Below are 14,462 nucleotides of genomic sequence, written 5' to 3'. Positions count from 1 at the left end.
ACTCTTGATACTTAGGCCAAGTCGAGTTTCTTCTTGGCATACTTCGGCAAGGGCGTCTTCAATGGGTAAGGCTTTACTTCTATGGAGAAGAGATGCTCTAACTTGTTCATATTCCGATCGTAGACCATGAAGAAATTGGAAAAAGTGCTCCTTTTCAATTTGTTCTCTTCTTAACTCAATATCTTCTGGAGCCACCCATTTAGGCTCAAGAAGAACAAGTTCATCCCAAAGAGGGGTTAAAGAGCTAAAGTAGTCACGGACACTCATATCCGCTTGTTTAGTGGAACGAATTTTCTCTTGACAAAAAAATTGTCTAGCAAGATCCTTTTGAGTATACATACCCTTAAGGAAGAACCATGCCTCATTGGCTCTTCTAAATTTTGCAATATTTGCACAGTTTTTGAGCTCCACATTGTTCATAAACCATGCCAAAATTTTGGCATGATTACTTTCCCAATCCTCAATTTTGGATTGATGATCATTTATAGCTTTGATGCGTTCATCGCCATCTAAAGCTTTTTCAACATCATTTTCAATTTTAGTGAGAACAAGAGAGGGTTCGAGAGTAGTTCCCATAACAAAACCCCAAAGTTTCTTACCTCTTAGATGATTTTCCACAACGGAGGCCCACATAAGATAACTGGATCCATTGAGCTTGAAAGAAAGCTCAACTTTAGAATCACGTTCCATAGGAGCCGAAAGATCTTCTTTCCTTCTTTAAAAGCCTGAGAGGCACGTGTCCCAAGGCACCAAAAAGGTAGAAGCCGGATTACCAACCTCGCTTTGATACCATGTAATGAAAAGGGGGAGCGGCGGAAGCACCAATAAAGCAAATCACTCTTTAAAAGTGATTCCAAGAGCCAAGAACACAAACACTAAAAGTGTATAAAAAAACCCACAAAAGGGGAAAATGACCAAAAGTCATAAGTTGGATATTATTGAAGAAGGAAAAAAGAGGGTGAACAACCCTTGCAATACAAGAGGAAAACCTCCTCTATTTATAGAGGAGGGAGCAATGAAGAAGGGACCATAAGGGGCTCCCATGTAGTCGTTGGGAGCCCCAACGGCTACATGTGTGGGGCCCTTGTGGTCTTACAAAAAGGTAAAAAGAAAAAAGAAAAAAAGAAAAGGAAAAAAGAAAAAAGGAAGAAAAGAAAAATAGAAAAAGGAAAAAAGGAGTTACATGGGGATTTACCAAAATATCCCTATCGGGTATTTTGAGAATCAAAAAAGGAAAAACTATATATATATACATATATGTATATATATACTTATATATATATATACATATGTATATATATATAAGTATATGTATATATATACATAATTTAACAATCTGCACCTGCACCTATGTGACATAGATTACAAGTCAATGAAGTTACAATTGGCCACTACTTATAGGCTCAAATACCCTTTCCCCAAAAGCCCCTACAACTATTCCCATCCCAATTAATATTTTGTTGACTCAAAATGGCACCAACTCAGAAAATTGTCTTCTTGGGCCACGATGGACCCACCCGAAGCTAGCTAACCAGTGAGTTTGGATTAGGCACCTATGTGTGTGCATCACGTGTGTGTGTGTGTGTGCATGTGTGCGTGCGCACCAGTGTACATGCGTGTATTCAAAGCACCCACCAGGTGAATCATTGGCCTTGCTCTTGCCTACTCCCACTCTTGATCTAACACTTTCACTCCTAGGCTCCAAGCCATTGCATTCCATGCTCATCCCTATGACACTCGACATGTGCAATTTTGTCAAAAAGTTTTCCTACGTTCTTCTAATTCTTCCTACATCCATTTCTGCTACTGTTATTAAAAGCTTGCCTTATGGCAATGCGACTTGCCTCAAGACAAGGTGATTTCTACCTTGAGGTGCAACAAAGTATGAGTTGTCCACCTCATCAACCGCGTGGCACATGCCTCACTACGAGGCACCCCTCAAAGGTGAGGCTTGTGCTTCATTAGAGCTGGTCAAATTGGTGTCAAAGCTCCCATTTGACCCAAAGTGAAAAATGGCCATAAAGGGGAAGGGACCCAATAGTTAGGACTCCTTTTTGACCCCTCAAGGCTTGTCGAACCTTTCCACTCTTAAACCCTCCCCTTTTAGTGATCTTATAGATGCGATGAGGGCTTCAAATGAGTCTTTCCGACAAAGGTCTCTCTCTCTATCTGCAGGTGAGAAAGAGTGAATATGGTTTGCTTGTTTTCACTTGAAACAACTCTAATGAGATCAAGAAGTCTCCACGTACCTCGAACAAGAGGAAAATACAAACCCACACAAAGGAGTACAAGCACATAGCAAGTACCGATTCCTCATCTTTGGTAGAGGAGGGTTTCTTCAATCTATTATCTTCCATAGTTAGTTCTTCTAGAGTTTCTACTATCGATGAAACGCCTCCTCTATGAAAAAGGGCCGATTTAGTCCTTTCAAATTTGGGTCTAAGCCCATTCATAAAATGATAAAAGTGCTCCAAGTTGATTTGTTTTTTACGAAGCTCTATGTCAAGTAGACAATGTCACTTAGGCTCTAAGAGACCTAATTCATCCCAAAGGAGAGAAAGAACATTGTAGTGTTCTCTTATGGTCATATCTCCTTGTATCATTGTCCTTTCTTTTTTTTGGAGATTACATATATGAGCTACATGCCTTAAGGAATACATATCTTGGAGATATTTCCAAGAATCACTAGCAAATTCAAACTTTGCTAAACTAGAACATTTTTTTATTTCAACATTATTAATGAGTCATCCCATGATTTTGGAATGACTCATCCTTCACTCTTTTCATCTCTTTTCATAGTCGGCAATGACTTTATGCATCTTTTCTCCTTAAAGTGCAATTTCTTTGTCGTTTTCATTCTTGGTAAGCATAAGCTTTGGTTCTTTCTCGGATCCATCCACCAAGTCCCATAGACCCTTTTCCTAAATTTTGTGCTTCACTATGGATGCCCACATCACATAGTTGGTGTCATTGAGTCTCACGGGCATAGTGGCAATCACTTCTAGTTCATTCTCCATAGATACAAGGAGAGAAAGAGAGAGAAAGGTAGAGAAATAGAGAGGAAGGAGAGAATGAAAACGGAGTTCTTTTGAGCACCACGATCTCGCATCCACACGAGCAAGCTTTACTGCGATAAAGATTGCAATGGCTCTGATACCATGTAATGAGATCAAGAAGTCTCCACACACCTCAAACAAGAGGAAAATACAAACTCAGACAAAGGGGCACAAGAACAATAGCCACTTAGGGGTTAGAGAAATAAACACAAGCACAATAGCCACTTAGAGGCTTAAAAAAATACACACAACATAAAAAATAAAGGCTTTATTGGATGTCAAATGCACACAAAATGCATAACACTAACCATCACTCTCTCAACCCACACTCACACACACACAATATATAGAAAGAAGAGAGGAGAGAAGAGAGAGAAAAAAGGGGAAAAGGAGGAGCCCTTCTAGCCATTAGAGAGGGTCCAACGGCTAGTCTTAGTCAACCTAGGTTAACTAAGATGCCATATCATATATATAAATATATAATATATATATACATACCATATATATGAAGATATATATTATATATATTAATATATATATATATACACATACATATATATGTATATATACATAAAATAGTACATCCATCTTAACAATGGGCACATCTCCCCACCTTTGGAAACATTTTCTGCCCATGAGGGGCTTTCTTGCAGCTTTTGGTTTCGAGGGACTCCCATTTCTAGTGTGAAACACACCCTAAGGATGCTTTTGAATCCTTTGGATCTAGATCCAAGGGATCAGATTGTGCATACATAGAGTGTTGAGAATAGGTGGTTTTAAGTTAAGTCTTTTTATATTAGAGGCTATTTGAAATTATTTTTTCATAAAGGGCTTAGATGTAATTAGTCTTTTTAGCCTCTCTCTATTTAACATAGAGAGAAGCCCTAATGAAAGTAAGAAGTGTTTTCTTTGTGCAGCCGTCTCTCCCTCTCACTCTCTCTCACTCTCTTCTATCTTTCCCTCTATCTCTCTCTCTACCTAGGGTTTGGTGCTTCTTTCAACATGGTATCAAAGCCACGTGCGATCTTGGGTGCCTGAGCTCCAATCTCAGTTTCCTTCAAGCAATATCAGCATCTGCATAAAACCTCTTGGTGGATATCGCTCCTCTGCTGATCAGCGATCAGCGCCTCTTGGTGAAGATCAGATCTGGCGACAGATTTGTAGTCAGACCTAGTCACGACAATGAAGATCTGACTGGAGGTCATGACTCACATCTGAAGCCAGATCTGGAAGGTGGATGAAGACCCAATTGTCGTGGGTGCCAGAACTCGTCGTGTACAGGGTGAAGATCTGAAAAAAAAGGGGGAGGAATCAGATCTTACTCAGATCTGGGTATGTTTGTTGTGATCAAGGCTTGGGAAAGAAAATCAAGTCTTCGATTTTCTGTCATGGTTGAAGTCGCCAGGTGCTACCCATCAAGTGGAGATCGGGTCTGCTGAAGATTGACGTGGAAGTTGACTGTGGCGTGTGGATCGTGGTTTTCTGCCCTGATTTTCTGCTGTGATGCCGTGATCCCCTGTCGTGAGTCCTTGCTGTGTTTATCTCTGCCGTGATGCTGTAATTTCCTGCACTGTATTGTTGCCGAGTTCGTTTATTGTCGTGGTTTCTGTGAGTATATGGCTGGGAGTATCGTGGTTCCTGCACTGTATTGTTGCCGAGTTCTTTGAAGGCCTATGTTTCTGCGTGCTCAAGTTATCGCTAGTTGTGAATCTGGATGGTGAGTTTATCTCAGATTCTATTTTGTTGATTAGATTTCAGAAGATGAATATTAGCAGCCCTGTTCCCTGCTGTGTCGTGATCTGTTTGGCTGGAAAGTGTGTGTTGTGAAAGCAGCATGTTAACTTATTGCAGAATTTTTTTTAAGCAGCAGGCGTGATTCCCTGTAGTGTGAGAAAATATTTTGTTTGTGGGAATTGGTTTTTGTCGAGGGATTCTGTGTTGAGTTCTGCTACTGGTTGTCTTAGTGGCTGATGTGTGATGATAACACACGCTATTCCTTGTGTCATTTGAAGCTTGTCCAGAGTTTATCTCTGGTGTGGAAAACTGTGTAGTCGCGGAAAACTGATGTGTGATAGTCTGAAAACCAGACACATCTTTATCGTGTTGGATGTGTGATCTTGATTTGCAACCAATAGCCATCCGCGGTTGAGGTGGAAGGTGCTGGTCAAGTTTCTTTAAATTTTTTTAAGTTTGGATCTGAATAGTAGCAAGTCGCTTTTCTCATATTTCATTGGTGAAATCAAAACTTGATATAGTCGGGTTCGTAGTTGATTGTGGGTGTGCGCGTGTGGTTGCTCCTTGATTTTGTGAATCTAGCCAATTAGTTTATATTATGGCTCAAGTGGTTAAATCAGATGCAGATTCCTCTAATGATTATGTAACACTTAGCAGGGTTGAATATGACGAGCTCCTTACTTTACGATCATCCACTTCGAAGTCTTCTGTTGCGGAGGTTGTGTGCTCGGCAGGTGATGGCCTATCTGGTCAAGGTGATAGGTGGATCATTGATTCTGGAGCCTCTGGTCACTTGTGCGAAAATTCGAGTAATTTTTTGGGTTTAAAACTTGTGACTGGTCAAAAAGGGGTACGTCTTGCTGATGGTAGTTCTTCCCCAATTGTAGGGCAGGGAAGCATGTCTATTTCTCCTACTCTTCAATTGTCGCATGTTCTTCATGCTCCTTCGTTTCCACAGAATTTACTATCTGTCAGTCGAATGACAAAAGATTTGAATTGTAGAGTGATTTTTTATCCTATGGGGTGCACCTTTCAACACTTGCTGACGGGGAGAAAGATTGGTGGCGGCTATGAGGAAGGTGGTTTGTATTACCTACACCAACCAGAAGTTTCGGCCTATTCAACTGGTACATCATCCTCAAGTCCTCTATTGTGGCATCATCGTTTGGGTCCCCTTCCAGTGACAAAACTTCGTCGTGTCGTTCCTCATATACCTCCCTCAGTTTCTTTTCAGTGTGAAACATGTCAATTGGGAAAACATTGTCGAAGCTCTTTCCCCACTAGTCAGAGTCCGTCAAGTCAAGGATTGTTTGATCTTCTTCATGTCGATGTGTGGGGTCTGAGTAGGATTCCGAATAGGTCTCAGTGTCGTTATTATCTAGTTATTGTTGATGACTTCTCAAGGTTATCGTGGGTGTTCCTGTTAAAAGATCGGTCTCAAGGTCCTGTTATTCTTAAATCTTTAATTGCCGAGATAAAAACTCAATTTAATGTATGTGTTAAAATTGTTCTCACTGATAATGCTCTTGAGTTCAAATCCAAAGACTTACTTCAATTCTATTCTGGTAATGGGATTCAACCTCAATTTACATGCCCCCATACCTCCCAGCAAAATGGAGTGACTGAGAGGAAACATAGACAAATCCTTAATGTTGTTCGGTGCCTAATGATTCAATCCAATATGCCTGCTTCATACTGGGGCGATGCGGATCTGACAGCTGGTTTTCTGATAAATCGCATGCCGTCAAGCTCGGTAGAAGACCAGATCCCTATTCAAATTCTCCATCCAGAGGCTCCTCTCTTCCCTATCCCCCCTAAAGTTTTTGGATGTGTGTGTTTTGTGCATAAGCTGAGTCAGGATCGAGATAAACTTGCTGCACAGTCTATTAAATGTGTTTTCCTTGGGTATCCTAAGAACCAAAAAGGATATCGTTGCTACGACCCTATATCTCATAAAGAGTATGTTAGTGCGGACGTTACCTTCTTTGAGTCTATTCCTTATTTTTCAAGTACTACTCCCAGACTACAGGAGAGCCTTGGTGATATCCTTCCTCTGCCGATTCCTCCCTTTCCGTTAGAGTCGCTTCCTCCTCATTCCTTGGTTCCAGTGTCAGGTGTGTCTCGCTTCCGAAACCCTCCCATAGTATACACGCACAGGGTGCCTCCTACCTCCATGCCGCCATCACCTCCTTCTCCTCAAGTAAGTATTTCTGAGCAAACTGTTGCCCCTACATCTGATGTTGATCTTCCCATTACTCTGCGCAAGGGAAAGAGACAGTGCACTCTTTACCCCATCACGCAATTTGTATCAGAAGCTAATCTTGGGGCATCTATAAAGAATTTTATTTCTGCTCTGTCTGCCTCTTCTGTTCCGCTTCATCACAGTCAAGCTCTAGTCGACTCCAACTGGATGCAGGCTATGCGTGATGAGATGGATGCCCTATGGTCTCGAGACACTTGGGACTTGGTTGATCCTCCCACAGATGCAGATATTGTAGGCTGCAAATGGGTATATAGCATTAAGTATAACTCGAATGGGTCGATTGAACGGTACAAAGCTCGGTTGGTTGCAAAAGGCTACACTCAGACTTATGGGATTGACTTTTTTGAAACTTTCTCCCCAGTTGCTCGTCTTGGCACTATTCGTCTCGTTCTTTCTGTTGTTGTGCACCATGGATGGCCCTTGTTTCAGTTGGATGTCAAGAATGCCTTTTTGCATGAGGATTTGCATGAAACTGTCTACATGCAACAACCTCCAGGGTTCGAGGTTCAGGGGGAGTGTCAAAAGGTGTGCAAGTTGAAGAAGGCTATTTATGGCCTGAAGCAAAGTCCGCGGGCATGGTTTCACAAATTTTTTGAGGTAATGTCGAGCTTTGGATTTGTCAGGTCAGCTTCAGATCATTCCTTGTTTATCAAGAAAACCAGTACTGAAATTGTTGTTATGGTGGTATACATCGATGACATCATATTAACAGGGAGCAGTGCCCAAGATATTTCTGCAACAAAAGATCATCTTCAGAAGCACTTTGTTACTAAAGATCTTGATCACCTTCGATATTTTCTGGGTATCGAGGTTGCAAGAAACAAAGAGGGCTTAGTGTTGTCTCAAAGAAAGTATGTGTTGGACTTATTAAAAGAGACTGGAATGCTAGGAGCTAAGCCAGCTAATATTCCAATGGATCCCAAAACTCACATGTTCGATGAGAAGTCTGACTATGTGGATAGTGTCAGCTTTAGATCCATGGTGGGTAAGTTGCTATATGTGACTGTTAATAGACCTGACATTTCATTAGCCGTGAGTAAAATCAGTCAGTTCATGGACAAACCTACAAAAGTTCACTGGGATGCAGCTATGATGGTTCTTCGGTATTTAAAGTCATCTCCTGGTAAAGGTCTGTTGTTTAAACAAAATCCATCGTTGGATGTGGTTGCCTACACTGACGCAGATTACGCAGGATCTGTCGAAGATAGAAAGTCAACATCTGGATTTTGTGTGTTTGTGGGAGGAAATCTTGTTACCTGGAGGAGTAAGAAACAAACCGTTGTAGCCAGATCGAGTGCTGAATCTGAATACCGGGCAATGGCCCAGACAGCAGCTGAGATTATGTGGGTAAAATCAGTCTTGACCGAGCTTCAAGAGAAAGTATCCCTTCCTATGTTGATGATGTGTGACAATAGAGTTGCTACATATATTGCCAACAACCCACTATTTCATGAAAGGACTAAACATATTGAAGTTGAATGTCACTATGTTTGTGACCTGGTTCAAGTTGGGTTTATCTGCACCGATCATGTATCTTCCGAAGATCAAGTAGCGGATGTTTTTACCAAAGCCCTGGCGAGACCTAATTTCTCAAAATGTTGTGACAAGCTGAGCATGATTGATATCTATGCTCCAGCTTGAGAGGGAGTGTTGAGAATAGGTGGTTTTAAGTTAAGTCTTTTTATATTAGAGGCTATTTGAAATTATTTTTCATAGAGGGCTTAGATGTAATTAATCTTTTTAGCCTCTCTCTATTTAACATAGAGAGAAGCCCTAATGAAAGTAAGAAGTGTTTTCTCTATGCAGCCGTCTCTCCCTCTCACTCTCTCTCTCTCTTCTATCTTTCCCTCTATCTCTCTCTCTACCTAGGGTTTGGTGCTTCTTTCAACAGAGCCTATACCAAATTTGAGTTGATTAAAACACAATCTCAGACCTATATTTAATGACGATCAAAGATACATTTTTTATTCAGATCCATGGATCTCTGGCTCGATCAGGAGAGAGGGGGAAAGAGATGGGGGGGAGGTATCAGGCTAGAAATATGCGAATCTCAAATCCTCAGTTCACAAATTCAAGATTGGTTTTCAAAATCAGGGCATTCAAATGGACCCTAAGTGCATTAACAAAGAGAAGTTTCCTTTCTGCTTGCCCTTTCAGTTGTTAATCTTCTTTGTTGCAAGGTACTTCACCTTATTCACCTTTTTTGTTGCTCCTAGTAGATTCATTCCCTAAGATTCTATCCTCCACAGTCCTTCCATGGCTTCTCTTTACAGCCTCTTTAAGCCTTTATCTTACAAGCAAGTAATCAGCCAACCAAATTGTGCATGTGAAATTACAAATTAATGTTTTGCTGGTGAAAGGCTCTTATCAGTCATTGAATATTCAATGTCAAGACCCAACCTACCAGCTCTCTAGAAAGACATGACTCGTTAGCAAAGAATGCACTGAAAATTACGATTTGCATGATAACGGAACAACTACAACAGCAGGCCTGCATCTTGATGGCCTCTTGCATGTTAAGATTTTATACAATTTTCCCTTTCAATAGATAAATCTTGAGAATCAAAGTCTTGACGAAATATGATGTCTATATCCTACATGGGCACTACAATTGATATTCTCTAAAAGGAAACTGTTCTCCTCGGATTAGATTTGCTGCTGATTTCACTGGCAGAGGAAAGGAGGGAGGTAATTCTTCCAATATAAACCAATCAAAGCCCATATGAATTACAACAAGTATAATGATTAATGAGAATGAAAAGCACCTTGATTCTTGCAAAGAAAACCAAATCACAACTTCAAACTTATGGCGGAATAAGGATGAACAACTGCAAGAAAATACTCCATGATGGTAACTTTTTTGTTTTCATTTTTTCATTTTTTCATTTTTCTATTTTGAATGGGGTGGATGGAGGAGAGGTTGGGAGGGGAGGGGAGGTTGGAGTCATGAAGTCATTAGCCAAGCATGACATGTATCCAACACCCTAAGTATGGTAACTCCAATAATCCAATAGTTGCACTTTCTGACTGAACTATCCAAACCTCAGACTTGCCAAAAATATCATACTTTCCTACACTTAGGGTTGAGTTTGAGTTGAGTTTGGCTCATCTGATCTCAAGCTTGTGTTGAGTTTGAGGCTATGTCACATGGGTGCAGGTGCGGGGGTGCGGCACTTTCAAAAAACCTGGGTGCGGGGGTGAGGCAAAAATATTATATATATATATATATATATATGTCACAGGGACTCTCCAACTAGGTGCCGCACCCGTGTCGCACCTGCACCCGATGCGGTCCACCTTACCCTGGGTGCAGTCAACACACCCAGGATCATTTATGTCCAACTTTTGGACTTTATATATATATTATTATTTTTTTGCCGCACCCAAGTTTTTTGAAAGTGCCGCACCCGCATCCATGTGACATATATATATATATATATATATATATATATATATATATATATATATATATATATATATATATATATATATATATATATATATATATATATATATATATATAAAGTCCAAAAGTTGGACATAAATGACCCTGGGTGCAGTCTGCACCCAGGGTCAGGTTGACCGCACCGGGGTGCGGCACCCAGTTGGCCGAGTCCCTGTGACATAGGTTTGAGGCCAATTTGGCTTTGAGTTTAATGAGCCAAGCTCAAGTTCAGCTCAGTTTGCTCATTAAGAACATTTTCAATAAAGATAATATTTTTTAAACTTGTAAAGAATGTAATAGAAAAGTAGACTTGTACCTGGGATACCTTAAAACAGGTGAAGCAATCTATGACCATGCCAGAACACTTGTTTATGAAATGAAGTGACTAAATACTAGACACATGTTACTTTGTGAACAATCTCTAAATAATCTTATTGAACTTTAGCGAACTAAGTTAGAAGTCTGAGTTTGACTTGTTTTAATATACGGAAGCTTAAGGTTCACAAAATAAATAAGTTCAAGAGGAACTCTTATCAAACTGAAGCCAAGTAATTAATGAACTACTCAGTTCATTGAACACCATTAACCACACATGAAGTTCCACCAAACAGGCATGTCAAGTATGGAACTAAGATATGTTGTACCAAATAGCTTCACATGTTTGACAAAATCTTATGCCAAACCAAAATACAGCATGTAAAAGGTGAAAAAGAAATAGGCAAAAATGTAGTATTTGATGTTTTAACTGTGAAGAAATCTTACAAGTTCACCATCATCATCTTCTTCATCAGAATCAAACTCCTCCTCATCAGCCTCCTACATTGGCAATAAAATTAGATAAAAAAGACATACGACACTCTGCATAAAGAGAGGAATCAGCAAGACATAGAAGTCACTTACATTGTTAAAGTACTTTAGAGGGTTGGGCCACAAATCCTCCTTGATTATCTCTGCCACCTGAAAAAGCAGAAGGGTACAGATTTAAACCACAACAACATCAACCTAATGGTACTAAGCAAAGATATTTTGGGTTTAGCTCTGTTCCGCAGCCATGATCTGTAAGCAGATGAGAGTTGTCTTCCACTTTCATATAGGAACAAAATATAAGTCACATTGGCATGATGCAACTCACAACATAGATGCCATTATCAGCATCATGCTTGATGCACCAGAGGCTGTTTCTTAGATCAGCCAGAAACTGGTAATAAAGGTCAAAATTACCTCATCGTGAATCCCCTCTGTAATATCATCCTTTTGTTGAGTTTCATTAAACCATGTAAAAAAACTGCATCAACAAGAGAAAACCATAAATTAGAAAAAATATCTAGAAAGGAACACTAGATAAATTACTACAAGTCATAATTTAGATAGTTGTTGCTTTGGCATGTTTTTCTAGGGTGTAGGTCTTCAATGCGATTATTATTAAAATATCAGCAATGCAATTTTGCCGGAGAATACACAAAAGAAAAATCTTAGAAAGTCATGGCAAATTTCCCAAAAAAGTAGGAAAACTAAATGGAGCGTATAATACACTTCTGATTCCACTTCTCATAATCCTGAGAATTCATCTGGAAGTTAACATGCCAGTGCCAAAAAGAAAAAGAACGAAAGAGTTCATTGGACATAACATGTCAAGCTAACCATTTGAACAAACAAACAAATGGGTGGCTATGATTTAGTCATCCAGTAAAACAGGTTAAACGGACTGGATTCATCCAACTAACAAAGTCCAAAGCTTACCCAACAAAGACATTTTTCTAATTGCGACATCTTCTTCCCTTTTTTATTTTTCATAAAATCATGCATTTGTAAAGATAAGGTTGCCAGGTTGTTGGGTCATTAATTGTAAACACTGGCACAGAATGAATTTATTGTTTATTGTTTTCTCTCTCAAAAATAATTATTCATTACCATGTTGTGTTTACCTATGTCACATGGGTACGGGTACGACACGGCAATTTAAAATGAGGGTACAAGGACACAGCTATATATATATATATATGGATCCAATGCAAGATTCATATATATGAAGGTCCAATCCAATGCAGGAATTGTGAGATGGCATTTTGAATAAAGGAGGGGGTATAATTAAAAAATAAATAAAGAAGGGGGGGGGGGGGGGGTTGGTAAAAAATGAATAAAGGGGGTGTTCGGTAAACAATGAATAAAGGGAGGGGGTGTTCAAAAATTTTAAAAGATAATAAAAAAGAGGAACACCTCTCTCTCTCTCTCTCTCTCTCTCTCTCTCTCTCTCTCTCTCTCTCTCTCTCTCTCTCTCTGAATGTGCCTAAATGGCTTTTCACGGTGGATTAAGAGAATACGGGGAGCCCATCATCATCTCTTCAATCGCGTGGCGAGCCTGAGAGAAAGTCGTAAGTGACATCCCCAACAAACCCATCTCTCTCTCCGGGTTCCGAAGAAGGAGAAAAAGAGGTGAAGAAGATGGAGGAGGAGTTAGGTACCCCTCTCTCCCTCTTTTTCTCGTTTCCCCCTCCCCCAACCCTCTCTCTCACTCTCTCAAGTGACCTTGCAGTCACCGAGAGAAGGGGGAAACAAGAAAGGAGAAGAAGAGAGCTAGAGGGGAGAAGAGAGTCAAGGGTTTCGGGAGAAAGAAGATTTTGCTTTTTTTTAGGTTCGGGTCTACGTTAGACTCAACTCGACCTGGCACAATGTGGTGTAATGAAACAAGAAGACTCCAATCACGAACCAAAGGTTCTCCAATCATCAACGAAAGTGTTCTCTCAAGGAACACACTTACAACATTCACAAGGATAACCACAAAGAGTTCCAAATAATCACTCTCACAAACTCCACAAAGAGGATAAAAATATAATTTATTCAATAAAGAGAGTGTGCCAAAAGGCATAGTAATCAAAGAGGGAGAACATCCATATATATACACAATGGCAACCCCAATAATCATATTTCTACTACAGGATACTATGCATTTCTTGGGATTCACTTATATCGTGGAGATATAAGAAACAACAAAGTGTCATTCTCCCCAACTGAAGCTGAATACAGGACGATCGCAACTACTACTACTGAAACTGTTTGGCTGAGGAGTCTGACCAAATATATGGGTGTCATCATTTCCACTCCTTCGAAGATGTGTTGCAATAACAATGGTGCAATCTGCATTGCTAGCAACCACTTCGAAGATGTGTTGCAATAACAATAGTGCAATCTACATTGCTAGAAACCACAACTTCCATGAATGAACAACGTATATCAAGATGGATTGCCATTATTTTTCTGTATTATAATAATTAATGCCCTCTAGATTTTGTCCTTTTTATTCAATGTAATAGGTTTTGTCCTCTACGGACAATTTTGTATTTTTTTATTTTATTTTTATTATTTTGTCCTTTCGAAATAGGTTAGGGGCTCTATGGTCATTTAGACCATAGAGTTGTTGGGATCTCCCAACGATCATATTTCTAGCCGTTGGGAGCTCCAACGACTATTGGGAGTTCCCAAGGCCCTATGTGTTGTATATAAAGGGACCTCTTGTCCTTATTCATGTGATGCTTGCCTCAAGCATTCTATAAAATATTTTTATTATTTTATTTGTGCTCTCTCCCACTTTCTTAGTGGTTGGTATGTGCCCTTCTAGTGTATTGTATTTTTGCCCATTAGTGGTTTTTGTGTTTGTGCACACTTTGCTCTCTTATAGCCCATTAGTGGGATTGCTTTTGTGCACTCTTTGATTTCATTAGAATATATGCATAACACATACATAAAACGTATATAATATGCATCTTGTGTATATAACACATATGATAATGTATAAAATATATAATATGTAAAACGAGCCTACATGAGTGAGCTTGCCATGTTCAGGCTCGACTCATTTACCTAAATGAGTTGGCTCATAGCTCGGCTTTGTTAAGTTGTATATATATATATATATATATATATATATATATATATATATATATATATATATATATATATATATATA

The 14,462-nt window shown here is 39.6% G+C and overlaps 1 protein-coding gene across 3 annotated transcripts in view; it reads right to left on the bottom strand.

Annotated features, from left to right (window-relative positions):
• LOC149840982 (NAP1-related protein 2-like) overlaps positions 1-14,462 on the bottom strand; it is a 70,151-nt gene that overhangs the window by 30,132 nt on the left and 25,557 nt on the right. For all 3 annotated transcript variants that reach the window (XR_016431621.1, XM_090004606.1, XM_090004607.1), the window contains exons 7-9: positions 11,720-11,783; positions 11,399-11,455; positions 11,261-11,314 (exon numbers count right to left, since the gene is read on the bottom strand). Coding sequence is in view for 2 of the 3 variants with exons in the window: in XM_090004606.1 (XP_089860732.1) it covers positions 11,261-11,314; positions 11,399-11,455; positions 11,720-11,783 (175 nt within the window). In the remaining variant the exon portion in view is untranslated. The remainder of the gene's footprint in view (positions 1-11,260; positions 11,315-11,398; positions 11,456-11,719; positions 11,784-14,462) is intronic.

The sequence above is a fragment of the Nuphar pumila genome, chromosome 4, assembly GCF_984573655.1.
Source record: "Nuphar pumila chromosome 4, dmNupPumi1.hap1.1, whole genome shotgun sequence".
Lineage (NCBI taxonomy): Eukaryota > Viridiplantae > Streptophyta > Magnoliopsida > Nymphaeales > Nymphaeaceae > Nuphar > Nuphar pumila.
This window is presented reverse-complemented; position numbering and strand designations above follow the sequence as displayed.